Genomic DNA, 18,866 nt, shown 5'->3' on the forward strand with positions numbered 1-18,866 from the left:
CTGAGTGTATATTGACACGTGTGCTTATACTACCTCATCCAGATCTATAGTATGCTGGGACTCAGCAGTAACATCCTTTTTGTGGAGCTTGCATAGTGCACACACAGTGCTATTTGGAGCACACACTGTCCACTAAATCCTAATAAAACCAGAGTCTTTAGCCATTGCATGCACAGTCTCTGCAAGTTCATTCCAGAGGGGTAGCTGTAGTACTGTAGCTGTAGTGTACTGAGATGGTACCAGATTGAATCTCTAATCAATTCTGAGCTGTGAAATATGGCAAACAGCCATCTGTAAATTTTTATTTCTTTCTCTGGACAATATTTTATATTATTTAGCTACATTTTTTCATAACAGCTACGCAGGTGGGCGCTCGTATATTTCTGCTATGATGAAGACAGCAGGAAATAGAGAGCCAGAGAGAGTGGGGGAGTGGGGAGACTTGAAACAACCTAGCAAGAGAAGGGTACAGAGAGGAAGACGAGAAAGGAGTCAGAGGAATAAGTTAGTAAAGTCAAAGTAAGACAAACCAGCCTTGAGAAGGAGTGGACAAATTTCAGATGAGGTCATTTTGGAGAGAGCAACATTTCCCAGAATTCTTAAGCAGTGTAATTTGTCTCCCACCCATCTACTCCCGCTGCCTCCATCGCCACCTCTCACCCCTCCCACCTCCCTCGCCTCCTAAATCACACTCCAGACAACCTCGGGAGAGAAGATGAGGGACTTTGCCAAGACTCTGAAGAATAAGTTCAGGTCAAAGCAGTACTTCACCAAGCACCCTCAGAGAGGTTACCTGCCGGTCCAATCTGTTCTGGAAGTAGAGAGCTCTGGGACGTGAGTCCCACACATAAACACACGCAAACACAGTCATCTTTGTTTCTGCTTCTCTGTCATCTAAATGTCTCAGTTAGACACACGCGAACTCCTGCCGTTGGAGGTTAATTATCATGCTCTGACAGTTTTGGGTACTCTGACTCACTGAGATGGGTTAAAGGGACAGAATTAACATAATGTTATTCCTGTGAACCCAGTCTGGGTCAGACTCCTGGTTCACATGAGCAAGTCTCACCCAAAGGAAAACTCCATTAAATCATCAAGAAACATAGCTCAGGGCAGTACCCAGAAATATTAAGCCTGATTATGGGTCTGTGTTTTGTATCAGTGTTAGGGTCACCTCTTATAACCTCAGACATTACAAGACTCTGACTTACTTCCATCCACTGACAAAGAGCAGATGAGACTCCAGTGCTGGAACGAGTATCCAGATCCTGTTCGTAAATAAATGTAGCAATGCCGCAATATATAAGTACTTCATTAGGACTAAAGGTCATGCATTTATAGTTTAGTATGAATATAGGTGTACTGAACTTCAATGCACAATAACCCCTTTCAGATTGGGCTGTTATTCCTGATGCATGTATTAGCAGCATGTAGTTAGTGAAAGCAGAGCTAATATGAACTTTTTTTATACTTTTTTGTTGGTGGAAACAGGATAATTTGACCCCTTCACTACTCAAATAACCATTAAATTAGGCAGCTTGAGAAGGGAAAATGCTCTGGTTAAATATCTAATAGGAGAAACATGATTAGACAAAGTAAAATTAGTTTTCGCCTCATGTCATTCCCATGAATTTGACTGCTGGACTGTTTATGTGTAGTCACCCTAAACAGCTGACGTGTCAACTGTACGTTAGCTCTTTTCTAGTGCAGCTAGCAAGGGACGCACAAATCACGTTTATGAATTTGTGTTTGGCTCGGGCGCTGACTCAACTCTGATTCTTTCTGTCACTTCCCTCCAGTGACCGGTCCAATCACTCACACCTGTGAAACAAATCTCCAGTTTTGTTTGCACCCTAACAAGAAAGTTTTCCATGTTCTCAAAAAACAAAGCAAAACACTCAGTTAGGTTTAGATTTTGCTTATTTGCAACCAAACAGTCACACTAGCAGTGTGTTAAAATACCTTCTGTCGTTCCCAGGCCGTGCTCCTCACCTAAACTGCCCCATGCAGACACACACAGCCGGATTGAACATTATGCCAGCAGGTACGTGGCTTTCTGTGCTGTGCTATATATCAAATCATTGCAACAAATCTCTCCCTCTTAAATCTTCTGCTCACCAAATCTACCCCCCTTCTTTGTTATAGTCACTTCCACCTCTTTTCCTCCTCTGACTTCTCTGCTCTGCTACCCTTTAGACTACACACTGATTGATTGAAATATTGATTTGGCTGCATTGTGCACTGTGCTCCAGCCAGGGTAGAGACTGTGCCGCCCGACAGTTTCCTTCACGCTTACGCTCCACACAAAGACACGCTGGTGAACACAGGCAGAGCAGCTTGTGGTTGTTGTATGTGTTTGTGGAGGTCAGCGAGGTTCAGCGTGCCTAGCAGCTTGTCACTTGCTAGGGCACTGAGCCCGTTGGTCACCTGGGAGCTGTCTGTGTAGATTAGTGTCTGTTTGACAGGTTATAAACAGGGCACAGCACTGGACTCCTGCAGCCCTGGCAGCTCTGCTCACTGCTTGGCAAGCACAACCCTCTCCACAGAACCTGCAGAGTGTGTACTGTGTGTGCGCTCTGGTACCGTAAGTGTGCCATTGTGTATTACTTCCCTGAGGCTCTGGGGCAACTGCTTTACACCCTGCCAAAACAGAGGGAATACACACCAACAAAGAGCAGGCACAATTGTCCTCTTTACCCCTTTCATCTCTCCCTTTTTCCTTTTCTTCTGTTTGCCATTTTCCTTTTTCATTCTTATCTGTGATCCCTCACTTCTATTGTCTCCTACCCACACAAACATTTCTGCCCCTTTTTCTCTCTTGCTCTGCCTCTTGTAACCATTTCTTTCTCTCCATTCTTTAATATCCCTTTTTGTTACATCGTCTTATATTTTCTCATTTATTGCCAATTACTGTTTTCTTAATGTATTCTCTAATGATGGCCTAATACTTTTGCTCTATAGTGTCATAGCAACTTTACTCATAGCAAGCTTTTCATCTTTTTGCATGTCAGGACACATAAGAATAAACGACCCATACTATTTGTCTTTATAACCGGTGTAAAAATGTTTGTGATTTCTAACTTATAACACACTATAATATCATTATACACAGATATAAGTTAAATTGTAATTATTTCTTTACCTTCTCATGTGAAGCATCTTTTACTGATGCAGAAACCTACAGTATAAAGTTGTTGTATTCTTATTATAATGTCAGTTGTTTATAAATCCTCTTATAGGCTGGTGATATTCAGTGTTTATATTATGAACAGTGTGTTTAAGCATGTACTGGCTGTTCAAAAACATTTATAAGCAGGTTTAAAGCATAGGTCTGGCAATATTCAATATTTTTCGTATTCTTTGTGTTAGTCCTTCCCTACTTACTGACTTTACAAGCCCATTTGTTTCTGCTTAACGACTAAAAGCTAATTAAACCACTGGTTACTGTCAGTTTTAGCTAACATTACTCAACGGGAGTAAACAGTACATTTGTTGGGGATTATTTTCAATGGCAGAGGATTGGTGTACGTGGAAATGGCTCATGATAAACTATACTCTTGTTCATCCTAATGATGGAACATGTCCCCCAGTGCAACTGCACGGCTCATTGACTGAGTGTTGTTGCTCTTTTTTTGAATAGTTTTTGAACAAGAATGGAGCTCTATGACCAAGGACAGTGCTTGTTAGATCAATCTGTTGCTGGTTTTGGTCTTTTTGGAGAATATGTTTAGAGATTTGTCGTTAATAAATGCTTTAACATTCTGTTCATATAGTTAGGTATCTTTCCTATCAGGCATTCATTAACTGTGTTTATACCACTTAGTTATCATCAGTGTTGCAAATGTATTAATAGAATTTTAAAACATCCTTATATTTGCCTACAACAACATTATACAGTGTGTTGCAAGTCAGTTACTCTGTTTATATATTTGCCTACAACAACATTATACAGTAGCATGTTCCAATGTGTTGCAAGTCAGTTACTCTGTTTATAAGCTAAAGTAAGGGGAGAGTTACAATGATGGGTGGATGATTGCCAGTGACTGTACTGTATAATGCCACACACTGTACAAAATCTCACATATTATACAGTTATGTTTTAGTTTTTAAAGATGCACAATAACACAGACACCTGCTCAATCCAACATAAAAGCCCTACATTAAATTGTATCACTGACAAGTCTATAAAGTTTATTGAGGAAATCAGAGTTGGTGGCTCAGCTCTGTATTCATTATTGAAGCCTTCATTAGTGGTGTTGAATTGCACTTCATGCAGGAGCTCCCAGTAACCACAGGGTTGGAGACTCAGTCCCTGGCTCCTCCTGCTCACGTATCAATGTGTCTGGAGGAGGACAGTGCTATCGATGAGCTGGGTTACCTTGCATGGTAGTTTTCTGCTGCTGGTGTGTGAGTGTGATTTGCTGAATAAAAGCCAAAAACAGTAAGAGGCTGAGCAAAGATGAGAAGATTGTTTTACTTTCTGAAGTGCTATATAAATGCACTTTGATCCAAAATACACTGCCGGTCAAATATTTGGACACACTTTCCCATTGAATTGGATAGGAAAGTAATTTACCTGGATATTGTTTTTGTTCTTTTGTCCTCTTTTCCATGTGTAGTTCATTGATCAAAAGTACATTGGTCCACTGGCCATAAACAAACTATAAAGGCTAAAACTGGCAGTAGCAGTGGCACATTTAGACACAAGGAAATAGAGAACAATGTGAGGATGATGACGAGCACTAGCGTAACAGGAGTAGACAGTCCTTATTATGGCAGTGGTGACTATTTTATCTGTATTCTTGCAGCATGCAGAATTGACTTCACTTGTTCTTTTTCTTTCTTTCTTCCTCTCTCTCTGCCAGCCACTTAACACAGGATGTAAAGTCACTTTTTTTTAAATTTCACTTCATACCTCTCATTAATTACAAGTCACTGCTCTCTCTGAACACTAATAGAAAGTCAAATCCATATTAAAATACTCAGTGTCATTGCTGGCAGGTCAGTGACTGAAATATCTTCCCATGGGATGACATATTAGACAGGTGTGTGTAGGAGTCTTTGTGTGCGCTTGTGTCAAAGTGCCCTTCAGCCAACGGCCGTGTACTTGTTAATCCATGACAATAATGTAGTCTCCAGTCATCTCAAGGGAGATAAAATATTTGATGTCTGGGGCTAAGAAAAGCGAGATTTGTAGGCATGTCAAACACTGAGACTGCATCTGTCTCTTCTGTATCTCTCAGCTCTACCCACAGTTCATTCCTTTCATCATCAGCACAGCTTTGACATCTTATAGAGGACAGATAAGAAGTAGATAAAAAATATCTCTTGGGACACTGTTAGGATTTCTCCTCTCTTACCCTCCCTCCCCCTCACATCCATTTACTGTATATTGTGGAAGATGCTAAACACACATGTAATAATAAGACGCACCAACACAAGACTATTTCCTATTTCTTTCTCATTTGCTGTTGTCCCTGACTGAGGCTCTAGGTTTGTCGAGGCTATTTGGTGAATTGCGAGCAGGCAGGTTCACAGGCCAGACCCTCCTGTAACAGGACATGGATAAATCCTAAATTTCTCACTGTTCTTATCGGTCGTTGGAAAGAAATGGGACCTAATGTAGATGTTCCTGACAACTACTACATCACTCCTTCCCCCTTCGTTCCTCGGTCCTTCAGCTGACGACACTCTGTGAAAGATGATGCAGCACGGAGGGTGTCGGCGTGTGTGTTCCCGGAGTGCTGCCGGGTCACAAGGCTCATAGCACATTTGTACCACTTGTTTGGTTCTCTGTGCTGGTTAATTATCTGACCTGAAGGAGAGACCCACCATTTGATCACCCAGTGTAAGGTTTTGTGGTGGCATTATGGGATAATGAGGCTATTGTTGGTAATGGTAAAGACAGACTTTTAAAATATGAAACTATCCTTTAAATATGTAGTGTATTATATGATACATTCATGCTTTAGCTGGGCTAAAAGTTTTTTGCTGTATCCAGGTTTTGTTGTTTGTTTTGACAGCGGTGTGATTGTTCAAGCTCTGGTTTTTCTTCAAGACAGTAGAAGCACCCCGTAGTTGTGAACACACTTCAAAGCTTTTCCTTGCGGCAGCACATTTACTGTAGTGGGACAGTTTGCAGAGCAGCGAGTGCAGTGCGTCTGGCCGCTGACAGTAATGCAGAACTATGAGCACTGTCCTTGGTCCTGAAAATCCACACAGCAGCTCCCTCGCTGCCTCCGACACTCAAACGCACATGACGCTGTCCATGGTGCTGGGCAGCAACACATTCATGGAAGGGGTTTTATTGCCTGCATGCTTGTAGACATTGGGCAATATTTTATCAGGGTTTTGTCCTCCCTCCTGGTGGACATTTTTATAACTTGTGATCTGTGGCTAATGGAATTTCTGCCACTCTGCAGTCTTGTCAGTCAGATGTTTCTGGACAGCTTGCTGTTCAGTTGCTATCCACGGTATTAAAAGGCCAGAGGTCTTTTTCACACTATTTAAAAGTTAAACTGTACTGATTGTTTGCTTCATCTCATGTATTTCCCCAGTGTGTGATAATATCTATTGTATTTCTTTTCTGTGCGTGTGTTTGTATACCTGTGTGTGGGCTTCACTTGCTGTCTCTGGTGTGTGTGTATATGTAGACTCGCAGAAATGGAGAGCCAAAATTGTTCATTCTTCACAGATAGCCTGTCTCCTGATGAAAGTCTGTGAGTATGCTTCCACCCCCACACCACGAACCCCCTCATTACAACCACAGCCTTTCACATGGATCATGTGTGAGTTTTGTGTACACCCTTTTCCCCTTGATGCATTAATTGTATGTGTATGTTCCAGTGTTAGGTAAAGACTGTGTAATCACATAAATAATAGCTCCATAATGAGAATGACCCACAGCGAGTTGCGTGCACACAGTCTCCTTTCATCTGCACATGCCTGCTGTGATTAAAGTCTGTTGCTGTGGGTAGATACACAAAGCCCCACTGAGGAGTTTGTGTTTGTAGAAGCTGGCTGAGTGACAGTGTGGTGGTCGGGTTACAGCAGTGAGAGAAATAGAGATGTTTAATGTGAATAAGGCAGCCAACAGGCGAGTCCTCGTTGTGGAAAGCTGAGAAAGTGCCAGGTGGAGAGAATTGTTTGTGTTTGTTTGAGATCATGTAGCGTGTGTGTGTGTGTGTGTGTGTGTGTTTGTGTCTTATTTAGTTAGCATCTGTGTGGGCTGTCAACTGTTTCCTTCTTCTTCACATTAGTTTTCCTTTTTTTTTTTAAATTGTCCTTTAAAGCCACAGTTTTATGCCCAGCAGCTCTGCTGTCTGGTCGTTTAGGGCTCCAAGTGTGTGCCTCTGTGTGTCTGTTGATAAGTGTGCTCATTATTTCTTTTCACATGAGTTTTTTGTGTCTGTTCTGAGAGAAATCTGTGATTGACACTGCATTAAAAGCTAGTTTTAGGCTTAGACAAAACTACACTACTTCGCAGCACTGCAGCACTTTTTACTACTGACATCTGTGCTTCTCAAGCCCACTCCCAGTGTTTTTGTTGCCATGTGCATGTATCTAGAGGGTCGCTTAGAGCAAAAATGTGTGCTTATCAGCACATGGTGTTTGCATCTTTGTCTATATATAATTCTATGCCTGCAAGGGTGTTTGCATGCATGGCACTTCACCCCCTACCCCTTTGTGTGTAGTGGTGCTGTTTCCTGCTCTTGTGCTCTTGTTTCTTGCTGCTCCTATTCTATGAACCTGTCCTTCTGTCTGTCAGTGCCTCGCTGTGCTTTCTGCTGCATGGTTCTGTACATGCTGCTGTGCTGCTTGTGCCTCCAGCTGGCGTTTCGCTGGCATCATATTGTTTTCTGACCTGAACCATGCTGCTTATGTGTGCAGCTTTCATGCTCCACATGTATGCATTGTTCTGAGTTCAGTGTTGCGGCTTACCACTAGGTAATGGACTTGAAAATAATTAGGATGTTAATAATATGAAAACTTAATTCTTTCTCATTTACCATCTAAAGGTTAAGTGAGACCTCCTAAATGACAGATCTTACAGTAGTAGAGTTGTCCTGGTCATCTCTAGGTAAAAACCGTCTGTTTAAACTAGGCCTATAAATTCTTCAGCAGTAGATAATTTATCACTACAATGCAAAGATTATCAATTGCTTTTAACGTTGGCTCCATAAAGTAGTTTGTTTTGTAGCCTAAAGCATTATTACAATATATAAATTGACAAATAGTTGTCTTTCCAGTAAAATAACTGCCAAGTATTTGTAGATGCATTTGCTGATTAACAGCCATAGTTTTATTATTATAGATTTACACATTAGGTTTTTGTTCCATTATCAATAAAGCATTTACTGTTTGGCCAATATGCTGTCTTATATCTTAAGATCCACCTTCCACTTATAAATGTGAGTGGATTTCTATTTGCAGTGAGCCAGGACTACTACTATTACTACAGAATATTTATTCTTTGGACTGTAAACCTGGGACAGCTCAGCTGTCATAGAGACCCATTCCACTGTGTCCAGTCCTGTTTCATCGTGTCTCATCCTGTAATACATTTCCTTGTCATGCTTGCCTTGCCTTGCTTTGGCCTGTCTACTCTCCCATGCCGCCCTTGGCTCTGCTTTGTGCTGCTGGTGGCTGTGTGCTGGTGGCTCAGTGTGCTGTCTCCTGTGTGGGGGACTCAGGGATGAAGATCAGTACCTCCTGCGTCACTCCAGCCCAGCCCTGGACCATGACTCACCCTGTGGACAGCACATACTGCTGGCTCACCTGGAGCACCAGGACAAGGAACAGCTCCAGCGCACCCTGACTCGCCTCGAGAATGAGAACAGGTCTGTAGCCAGTCTGGAGCTGGGAGCGAGGCTCCTTTCTTCATTTGTTCAGGTGGTGGAGACATTACTGAGTGTTTCCTTTCATGCATAGTAAATCCCTTTGAACCACACTGAGTACACACACTGCTGTATGACAACAAAATCCACCAACTTCATCACATTCATAAAACTTGCTATTTTTGTTAGCATTGAGAACTGTGTTGAATTGGATTTGGTTATAAAATTGAATGAGGTTTAGATTAATGTCTGGGATAAAGCTTGTAGCAGATATGTAGGAGTTTGCTTTGAGGAGAGATTTTCATCAGTAAAGCTCCCCAGAAGCATAATACCACAAATATTTGCGTTTACTTGTAGGCATTTGCTATGTTTGCAGCTATTTGCAGACCTCCTGCAGAGAGAACACTTTCACACTCTAAATCCAACTGAACAGCTTAACAAGAAACATTTTCTTTGGGCAAAGTAAAACTTGTGAAATAATATGGGGATGGAAACTAAAGCATGCATTAGTTTGTTGTTTTCCTGCAGATACAACAGGAAGAGTTCATTATGAATTGGCTGGTGTGATACAAGCACAAAACATCTCTGAAACACACTGAAATGTTAATGCTTGAATTTGTTGCACCCTAGAAGCTACAGTAAGAGAATTTGATAATTTTCATAAATGGGGTTAAAATATTAAGGCAATATTTATGCAAATTACTCATGAATAATTTTCTCTCATCTTCAAGTTGTGACCTTTCCAGACACACAGCGACATACACACACACACACACACACACACACATACACTTGTCCTTTGGGTGTCTGAAACCTTGCCCCAGTTCAAAGCATGTCTCCTGTTATGACACTGCACTGTGAGTTATTGTCCTTATTTATGACTAGAGTGGCTGCTCTGGCTTACTTTATATCCTCTCCTGTGACTCTCTGGTGGCTCATAGCTGAAGAATAAATCAATAGCAGAATTAAACACCTTTAACCGTAAACTTGTTTTGGGGGTCCTGAAGAATGCAGTCGCTGTGTACCAGCTTAAAATGAACTTTGTTTGCTCAGCTTGCAATTTCAAGGCCTTTTCCTAATTTCATGAGAATTTCTTATAAACATGATCAATGATTGAACATTATGACTTGTTTCAGACATTTGTTACAGAAAATGCATTACACACTCACTCTCTTTCTGTATATCTATCCATTTATCTGTGTGTGTGTGTGAGTACACAAGCTAATAATTTCAGAATACATTTTAAATGATACATAAAAAAGACTTTTTTTCATTTTGGAATACAATATACAATAACAATTTTCCATCAGATAAATAAATTATAGCACTTCTAGTAATGCTACAGTGCACAGTCAGATAATGGCCTCAGTGTCGCACATGTAAGAGATGGGAGGATTTGATTTATTACAGAATTCAACATGAAGATGATTGTGCTCCATGTGGTAAGATACTCTCTCGACAGTACCTTTGCCCCCTGATGCACTGTTTTTTGTGTAGCGAAATTATTCTAATGTAATTCATTAACACAAGTCAGATTGTGTCAGTGCATTTCTGGTCTATGCTGCAGCAACTTGTGGATCTAATTGTTTGCTCTCCATCTGTCCTTCACTGTGGGTCCACAGGGTGCTGCAGGGAGAGTACAGGAGGCTCAAGTGGAAGCATGAAGAGGCAGTGTCAGTTCCCATGCTGACTGAGGCCGGAGAGGGTGGCCTGGGTTCACCTACAGCAGGAGGGCAGCAGGATGAAGAGCTCCTGGCTGAGGCACGGGTCCTCCGACAACACAAGACGCGCCTGGAGACCCGCATGCAGATCCTGGAGGACCACAACAAACAGCTGGAGTCCCAGCTGCGCAGGCTCAGGGAGCTACTGCTACAGGTACACCTGTGTGAGGGGCATGGTGACAAGGTGTTCTGGAGAGAGTTGAGCAGTAGTGTAAATACATTTACTAAAGTTCTGTACTTAAGTGCAGTTTTCAGTACCTGCATTCTACTTTAGTATTACTACATGTCTTTGGGAAATACTTTTAACTTCACTACATTAAAATATTTGATCATCCTCTATGATAATTTTAGTGACACTTTATTTTACAGGTCTGTTAAACATTTTTAAAGAACTTCTTGAAAGCTTACTGGAAAGAATTATAGTATGTACAGGTACTTAATTAGACAAATGTAATTAGAATAGGGTCCTGAAAGTGTTTGTTCAGTAGGCTGTGCTCAATTTATCATTGATTTCCAGAAGAATTTACTGGAAAGAACTGCTCCATTAAAACCCAAGAAAATATGTATTCATTATTCATTTATTATTGTAAAGCTGGTCCTACAGCGCACTGACCAACAGTCTCAAGGTTATGCAAGCTTAGCATATTGAATCAATCAGAATTTCAGCATTTTTGTGTGTTAAGGTGGAGATGGTGCACACAGCTTTATTCCAGGAGTGTACTTTTTGGCAATCCCAACAAGATCCTGTTCTTGCAACACTTCTGTGCATCACAGTGCATACATCAGGTATCACAGTGCATACATCAGGTATCACAGTGCTTCACATAGTCTTACAAAAAAGTACAAAAAGGCAAAGAAGGTGTATATGAAAAATATGCAATGACAGCTACTGTGAAAATGTCAAATTTGGACTTTGAAGATTTGATATGGTAAGACAGAAAAACCAGTAGTGGAAGTACCCCCCCCCCCCCCAAAAAAAAAAAAAAAAAAAACAGTCTGGGTAGAGAATAAGCATGAAGACACTCTGGAGCATAACATAAAAGGATTTACCACAGTCAACTGGAGAGGTGAGAGAGATGAATAGGAGAGTGGGAGCTGATGCACAGAGTTACTATAATAAAAAAGTGCAAATTGTTATGGAGTACAGATCCCAAGTGCACATGCAGGTCAGTGAATTAAGAGAAAGCAAAGGGAGTGAGCAACACCAGGAGAAAGACAGTCTTCAGGTTAAGACTTGGAAACTGAGACTGAGGGGTTGCTGTGAAGGAGCTGGTACATGTCTGGGTAAAAGAAAAAAACAATGTGATACACATTCATATAATCCATTTCTCCCTAGACCAATATCACAGTTTCATTTCCTCAAAAAGTGAAACAGAAAAATCTCTTGAATCTGCCTTTGTAGTTTATGGAAGTGTGTGTATGAATTCCTCCCAATCTCTGTAGACACCTCGGTTTCACTGCAGCTACTGAACTTACCGCTTGAGTATTGCTAAAGTGTTGTTAAAAACAATACAAAAGATGACAGGTGGCATATAATCTCCTCAAGAGTTACATTATGCATCTTTGTCGTTTGAGACATCCCTCCACCTCTGTTAGCGTTTTCAGCAGTGTTGCTGTGTGCAGGCCCATTCTCTTTCCTTTTATCTGTCTATCAAAGCACAAATCACGGTAACCTGATGGTTTTGCCTAACAGCTGTCAGGTAAAATTGCCTTTTTAAAATATTACTTCCAGGACTTGCAAGTTGCGAACTTGTGTCGCTAACCATCACAATCATTACTGTGTGAAAGTCGAAATGACTTTAAGATCTGAAACATGTTGGATATGAGCAGTTATTTACATTGAGTAATCATCGGTCTTTCCTAAAACCAGCCCAAAGATGATTCGGAGGCCAACGGATCAGAACCATCAACCCTGTCTTCTCCTGTGTCTGGAGGGTGTCACCACGGGGAGCCGGCCAGCAGAGAGACCACCGACACTGAAGCAGCAGGTTAGCAACATGCAGCCAGGCTCAGATGTGGACTTGATGTATGCACGCATGTTGAAACCCTGATTTTTTTTTTCCTCCCAACCCACCCTTATTCATACATAAAGGTGTAAAATTTTCTTTGTGTGTGTGTCAGGAGATGACACGGAGCACGAGCAGGACACGGTGCTGCAGCTCCAGGAGGTCATCGAGCAGCTGAGAAACGTCTTCCCTTCAGAACCGGGTGAGTTTGTCTCATCTTTAGCACCGCACGCTTCAGAGACAGATGTGTCCATCACCCGAGGGAGAAGAGTGCAAATATGTACTGCTGCAGGTCGATACTTAGGGGAGGGACAGGGCGATTAAATGGCAGCAAAGAGGAATAAGATCAAGAGAGAGAGAGAGAGAGAGAGAGAGAGACAGTAGCACAGAGACAAAGTGAGTGTCATGTCACACACGTCGCTGTGTTTAAAACACAATCTTCTGGGCAGTCCAAAGCCTGTAACTTGAACAAAGAAAGGGATTATCATAATTACAGTCTTCTTACTTATAGCCGGTGAACATTTTCTGAGTCTTGTGCATGCGTTTCTAAAATTGTAAGAGCTTTTCCTTTTTCCCTCTTATTTTAATTCTTAATTTCAGGCACCACCTCACACATCTAACTCTGAGTGGGCCTAGAGGAGCAGAGTGAAAGCCTGATGGCAGAGGGAGGAGCTCCGTGCAGCTGAGGTCAGGCCATAGCGCACCGGGCCGTGTGACCACTGCAGCAGCTATGATACCCAGAGCTAACACTCCACTGGAACTTTGTGCACTAAAAGCCTTTTTCATGCAGACTGCTGAAGGCTGACGCTGATGTCCGTTTGGCCAGGCTGAGCTTGATAACTTCAGTAGCACAGCCTGACACGAGTTAACGAGCCAAAGGAAACTAATGTTGGCAACAGGTCAGGGAGAGACTGAAGTAAAGGAAAATGCCCAGACAAGACACTGTGTTTACCAGTATCTGTGTAGTTGTTCAGAGGTGTGAAGCTTTATATCAGGCCATAGCACAAATTGGACCTTCCATGAAAATAACTTTGAAAATAATGCAAGTAGGAATAAGAACAATATCCCCTTGTTTTGTCAGAATGGCTGTACCTTCAGTGTGGTTTTTCTCCCTGAATGCTGTTATTATTGTTGTCTTTTGAAGGGAAGGTGAAGAGTTAAAGCATGCTAGTGTAAACTAGATCAGGGCTGGGCTGACATTTACATGTGGCTGGGTGGTGCAGATTTTGAGGGAGTTGACAGCACCCACGACGAGCTTATTTACTTTGTGAGAATGACACATCATCAGTTAAAGCCATCATTTATTTAAGACAGCCAAAGTGCCCACTAGCACAGCACACTCACTGTGTTCTGCTATTCCTCCCAAACTGCTTGTCGCTCTCATTGCTTGCCTCTTCTAAGTGAGCCCTTCACCCTCGTACAGAAGCGTTTGCGCTCACTATACACATTCACATACACACACGTATGCTGCTACATCCATACTCCCTGTTTATAATGCTCTCTCCATTGTGCACAAATACACAAATGTCTCCCTACGTGATCAATAATATGTGCTGTGCTACACTACTAAAAATAGACTTTAATAAAAATGGAGATTCATTTCATCTCTTTGGTTCACAGGATTCAGACAAACTAGTTTGAGTCAGTTTGTATTGAGACCGAAATTGGGTTTTGCTGAGGAAATGTCGGCCGATAAATATCAGCATGCAGGCAGCCGCGCTGGTGATCCCCTGCTATATGTAAAGAAATTGAAGGAAGGAGCTTGAACAGTCCTACACAGACTTGATGCTTAAAAAGCCCTGCTCTCCCCGTTGAAAAGAACAGTGGTTATTGACTGTGTGCTCCACTTCCCTTGCTAATGCTTAATTGCTTTTAGATTTATAAAGGGACGAGCGGTTGAATCTTACCAGGGGTGTAGGGTGTGTTCTGTTCTAAACATAGTCAGTTAATGCCTTAAAACCAAACCAAAACCATGTTAAATGAGTATGAGTTTTTGTTTTTTATTTTCAGGGAAGATGGTTTCATCAGGAGTGTTTGTGTATCAGTGTCCGATGGTTAATTAACAGGAAGAATGGAGCAGTGTGGATGATGGCGCGTGAGCACCGGTACGTTGAGGGATGGAGGATATGAGAAACAAGAAAGATGGGGGGAGAACTGAGTGGCTGGTGGGAGAGATCTACTTTGATGTGCCTGTCACAGCGAAATCCCCAGAAAAAGGACAAGAAGTTGCCTGAAACAAGTAAGCTGTGACTGTTTCTCAGCAATCATTCCACCTCATTCGCACAGACAGGACAGATACGGTTCAAAATTCAACAGCACTCTGACCTCATATATTAGCTTGAAATTAATGGGCTGAATTCATTACAGGTACCCCCTCCTCCAGGCACATAATGCTCCCATTTAACACCCATCCTCCTCAGCACTCGGTGCCTGTTAGTTTTGATACTGTTGCTAGGGAACTGTCCCCAAGGACACAGTTCCACAGGTTTGTGAGTTGGAAAGGTGATGTGCTGTTCATAATACAAATGCTAATAGCCTTAAAGGAAGCAAGAGCATGAGCCTTGTTTCCCCAAACACAGCTCTCCTCTTCTTCACTTCCACCTCTACTCCAGCCTGCCAGATTAGCCTCTGAAGATAGTTCAGTTGTTGATTCCATCTCCGCGCCAACATTGGTTAAGAATTTTCTGTTAAAACTCCCAAATCAGAACAAAGAGGAGCAGCTCAGCTCGTAGGAGGAAAAAAAATGCCATGACAAGATGTGTTTATTCATAGATGTTTATTTATTGGAATTCACACAGCTCATTACACACTGATCACCCAGTGCCCTGACACTCTTATCTCTTATTATATAGCTTTTTTTTTATGTGGGTACACAAAATGATGTAACATTGACAGTGTGTGGAGAAACCAGAAGAGGCTCTTACCCATAGGGCTGCATGTCAGAATTTGTTGTGTTTACTTTTAGAGGAGGCAAATTGAAATAAATACACTCTATGGATAAATGACAGAGTTAAAATATTATACAGACTCTGTCCCCACATTTAATTCTGCTGCTGTTTTGAGTGTCTAAATCGACCGATGGTCGTCCATATACAAATTTCTAGGGATACAACGGTTCTCCAAATCCACAGTTTGGTTCATTTTTCAACCACTGTTCATTTAATATCTTGCCTTTTTGTTTTGTTTTGAGATTAGGATCTTGTAGTTATGACTTAGTGCCTCATAATTTTGAGATCTTTTTCTTGTAATTATAAGATAATGCAGATGTTGGAATGCTGCAGAAGCTGCCTGAAAATCATCAGGTTTTAACAAATTCTTCTTATCAAAGTACTTCAGCAATAGTTGTCAGTACATCCAAAGTGTTAACAACTAATTTGGCATACTTAGTTTTCCAAAACAAGATGTTGGGTAAAAATGGCCTGAAAGTTGCTGCCTACAGTGCAGCTCAGTACATGTACTAACATTTCCTCAGTATTGATATAATTCTGTCAGTACATACAATAGCACTTAGCAAAAATGAACTGTTAATAGTTCATTTGGTATACTTAGTGTTCCAAAATGTAAAAAAAAAAGAAAAGAAGAAAGGCTGAAAACTGCACCCAAGCTGCAGCCCACAGGGCATCTAGGGCAACATTATAGCTGGTACATGCCTGGGTAGCCTACCTCTGGCTTCTTGCATAGCTTGAAGTAACTTAGCCTGTTACAAGATCCTGATCTCTGTATCTCGTAATTATGATAAAGCATTAAATCTTAAACGTTAATACTTATCACTTGTGCAAACACATATAAACATTGACAAAAACAGAAAATAGGCTACAGGCAATATAAAGTTGCCTTGGATATGTGTTACAATGTGGGTGCCATTTTTAGCCTAGGTTATATTTTAAGTGCACTAAATTAGCTATTAGCAGTTTTTTTTCTAGATGTGCTGTCAGAATTATGTAATCAGCCTACTGAAGAAATCTTAAAAACCCAACGTTCCTCAAGCTGGTTCTGAAGATTAGTACATGTATATAGTGAGTTACACTGTAGGCAGCAACTTTGAAGCCTGTTTGTCATGTTTTATGTTTCAGAACACCAAGTGTGGCGAATTAGCTATTGACAGTTCACTTCTGGATGTACTATCATCGAATTAATACTAAAGAATTCATTAAAACCTGATGATTTTCAGCCAAGTTCTGCATTATCTCATAATTATGAGCAAAAGATTCCACAGTTATGAAATCCTGATCTTGTAATTATGAGAAAGATCCTCCAATTCTTTTTTTCCATGGTGAATGCAATGCGCTTCCAGAATTTGGACCACTAAAGACCAGAATAGTGAACAAGTTTTTGGTTTTGTCTTCTGTATCACAATTTTTGTATTGTATCCTGGTTTTTGGTTCAGAATCGTTACATCCCTCTAAATTTCTGTACTTTTACTGCCTCCCTGTATTTCCAACATACACACTAATATACAACTTGCACCCTGTGGTGTGATTGAAGAAAAGCTCTCCACAAGGAAAGAGTCTCACCCGGAGGACAGTGCTATCGTTCTCCATACTTTTGTTACTGCATGTAGTCGCCCAACACGCTGACAGCCCCTGTCATTACTCACTATTAATATACCTCATTAATCTTTCAAGTGTTTATTGTTTAATGGTTTTGATTTCACACTGATGTTCACATTGAGCACTGAAACACCTCTTGCTGTCTTTTCTCTGTAGTTTATAATCTGTATAAAGAGTTTTCTGAAGAAAGGTGTTTTTACTGTAATAACAAGTAGGTTACTGGCTGCTTTCTACTCTTTGTGTACAGAAATAAAAACTTTGTACTTGCCAAACTCCCTGTCTTGCCGTGAGATTATGCACTGCAGTTATCCCTCAGAGAACCGAATAATGAAAATGAACTCGGAGTGGTGCCAAATGTTCGCTGTTTATATTAATTTTTCTTCTAGTGTTTATATTTGGATTTGTATGTGGCAGAATCAATATTTCCTGTTGAGACGTTTTACTTTCTGCTTCCATGTTGCTTTTCTTTCTCAGTGTAAAGTCTGAGTCTCTCCACACTGCACAAGGCAGTTTCTACCCATTGGTCTATTCAGATTGAGTGCCACCGGTTCCTGTCTTATCATTTGTTGCTTTGTCCCCTTGGCTTGTTCTGCTAGGGCCTGGTGCAGCATTCGATTGGCATTTGACCTTCTTTCTGCTCTTATCACATGCTGATCTCTTGCTCACTACATTATCTTTGCCTGTGCTGGTTGGTGTGGGATCACTATCTTCCCTTGTTGTTTGATTATCTGGTGCCCCCTGGCCATCCCCATGAACATGAACCACAACAGCCTCTAAATTTTCATTATCTAAGCCATCTTCCCTCGTTCTCCCACTCTCTAGCGCTTTATTGCTCTGCTTTCACATCTGGATTTTTCTCTGTTTCTGCATTATTCACTACTTCTGTCTCATCAGGCGTGGATTTCTCAGAGTTTTTCTTCCCTTCAAGCTCACCTCCCTCTGTCTTCTTACCTGCTTCAGCTTTTTCTTTTGTGCCTTTCTGTGCAAATTTGATGTTCTTCTGTCTTGCTGCGCTCTTGGTCTTGCTTCCGCCAGGCCCCCACTTCTCCTCCATCGTGTCCCAGTAAGTCTTATTCTGGCGGGTGTGCATGGCACGGATACTCTCACCCAGCTTTTTCAGTTCCTGGTGGACGAAGGGCTTGAAATTCGGGTCCAACCTTTCCACCATATCAAAGTCCCTCCGAGCTTCATCCTCGTTGCACAAAGCGGCGTGTGCTCGTGCCCGCTGGTACACTGCCTTAAAGTTACCTGTGGAGTCCGAGAAAAGACAAGGAGTAAAAATGACATTTTTATAGGGAAAAGACCACAGGAGTCAACAGGAAGTCAGTAAGAATAAAACTGAAAAGTAGAAGGGGAAAGTTTAGGGAGAGGTAAATGAAAAGAAAAGCATAAGAACAACCATTCACAAAGCATCAAATATAAATAATTCAGTCATAGCAGGAACCAAAGAAATAATTTCTGACTGGGTCCACGGGCGTGTACCTGAGAAAAAAAAACAGTCAACAAAGTGAATGTCTGCTTTCTTCCTCTGATAGAGATCGAAGATTGTTGCAGCGTTGAGGCAAGTGTTTGCTGAGGGCCCGGCAGTTGTACCAGCAACAGATCTTCATATTTTTAAGCTCAAGATAAGTGTTAAAAAAAAAACCATATCCAAGAATGTTTATATATACTTGTATACCTATGTCTAAGTCAAAATATGTCTCACCCTCATCCTCCTCACCTCAAACTTCATCTTGACAATAACATAATTTA

The 18,866-nt window shown here is 41.3% G+C and overlaps 1 protein-coding gene across 6 annotated transcripts in view; it reads left to right on the plus strand.

The window, feature by feature from the left end:
- The window catches only part of drp2 (dystrophin related protein 2), a 155,465-nt gene extending 137,103 nt beyond the window's left edge, over nucleotides 1-18,362 (plus strand). For 4 of the 6 annotated variants that reach the window (XM_020590522.1, XM_020590547.1, XM_020590530.1 and 1 more), the window contains 8 exons: nucleotides 698-834; nucleotides 1,979-2,044; nucleotides 6,654-6,719; nucleotides 8,694-8,840; nucleotides 10,460-10,712; nucleotides 12,429-12,546; nucleotides 12,680-12,766; nucleotides 13,165-18,362. In XM_020590522.1, coding sequence (XP_020446178.1) covers nucleotides 698-834; nucleotides 1,979-2,044; nucleotides 6,654-6,719; nucleotides 8,694-8,840; nucleotides 10,460-10,712; nucleotides 12,429-12,546; nucleotides 12,680-12,766; nucleotides 13,165-13,184 — 894 coding nt within the window. In that variant the 3' untranslated portion in view covers nucleotides 13,185-18,362. Of the gene's footprint in view, nucleotides 1-697; nucleotides 835-1,978; nucleotides 2,045-6,653; nucleotides 6,720-7,567; nucleotides 8,659-8,693; nucleotides 8,841-10,459; nucleotides 10,713-12,428; nucleotides 12,547-12,679; nucleotides 12,767-13,164 lie in introns of those variants that run through there. The other 2 variants (XM_020590558.1, XM_020590566.1) reach the window with 2 other exon arrangements.
- Nucleotides 18,363-18,866: the final 504 nt, after the last annotated feature.

Source organism: Monopterus albus, unplaced genomic scaffold (genome assembly GCF_001952655.1).
Source record: "Monopterus albus unplaced genomic scaffold, M_albus_1.0 scaffold2.1, whole genome shotgun sequence".
Classification (NCBI taxonomy): domain Eukaryota; kingdom Metazoa; phylum Chordata; class Actinopteri; order Synbranchiformes; family Synbranchidae; genus Monopterus; species Monopterus albus.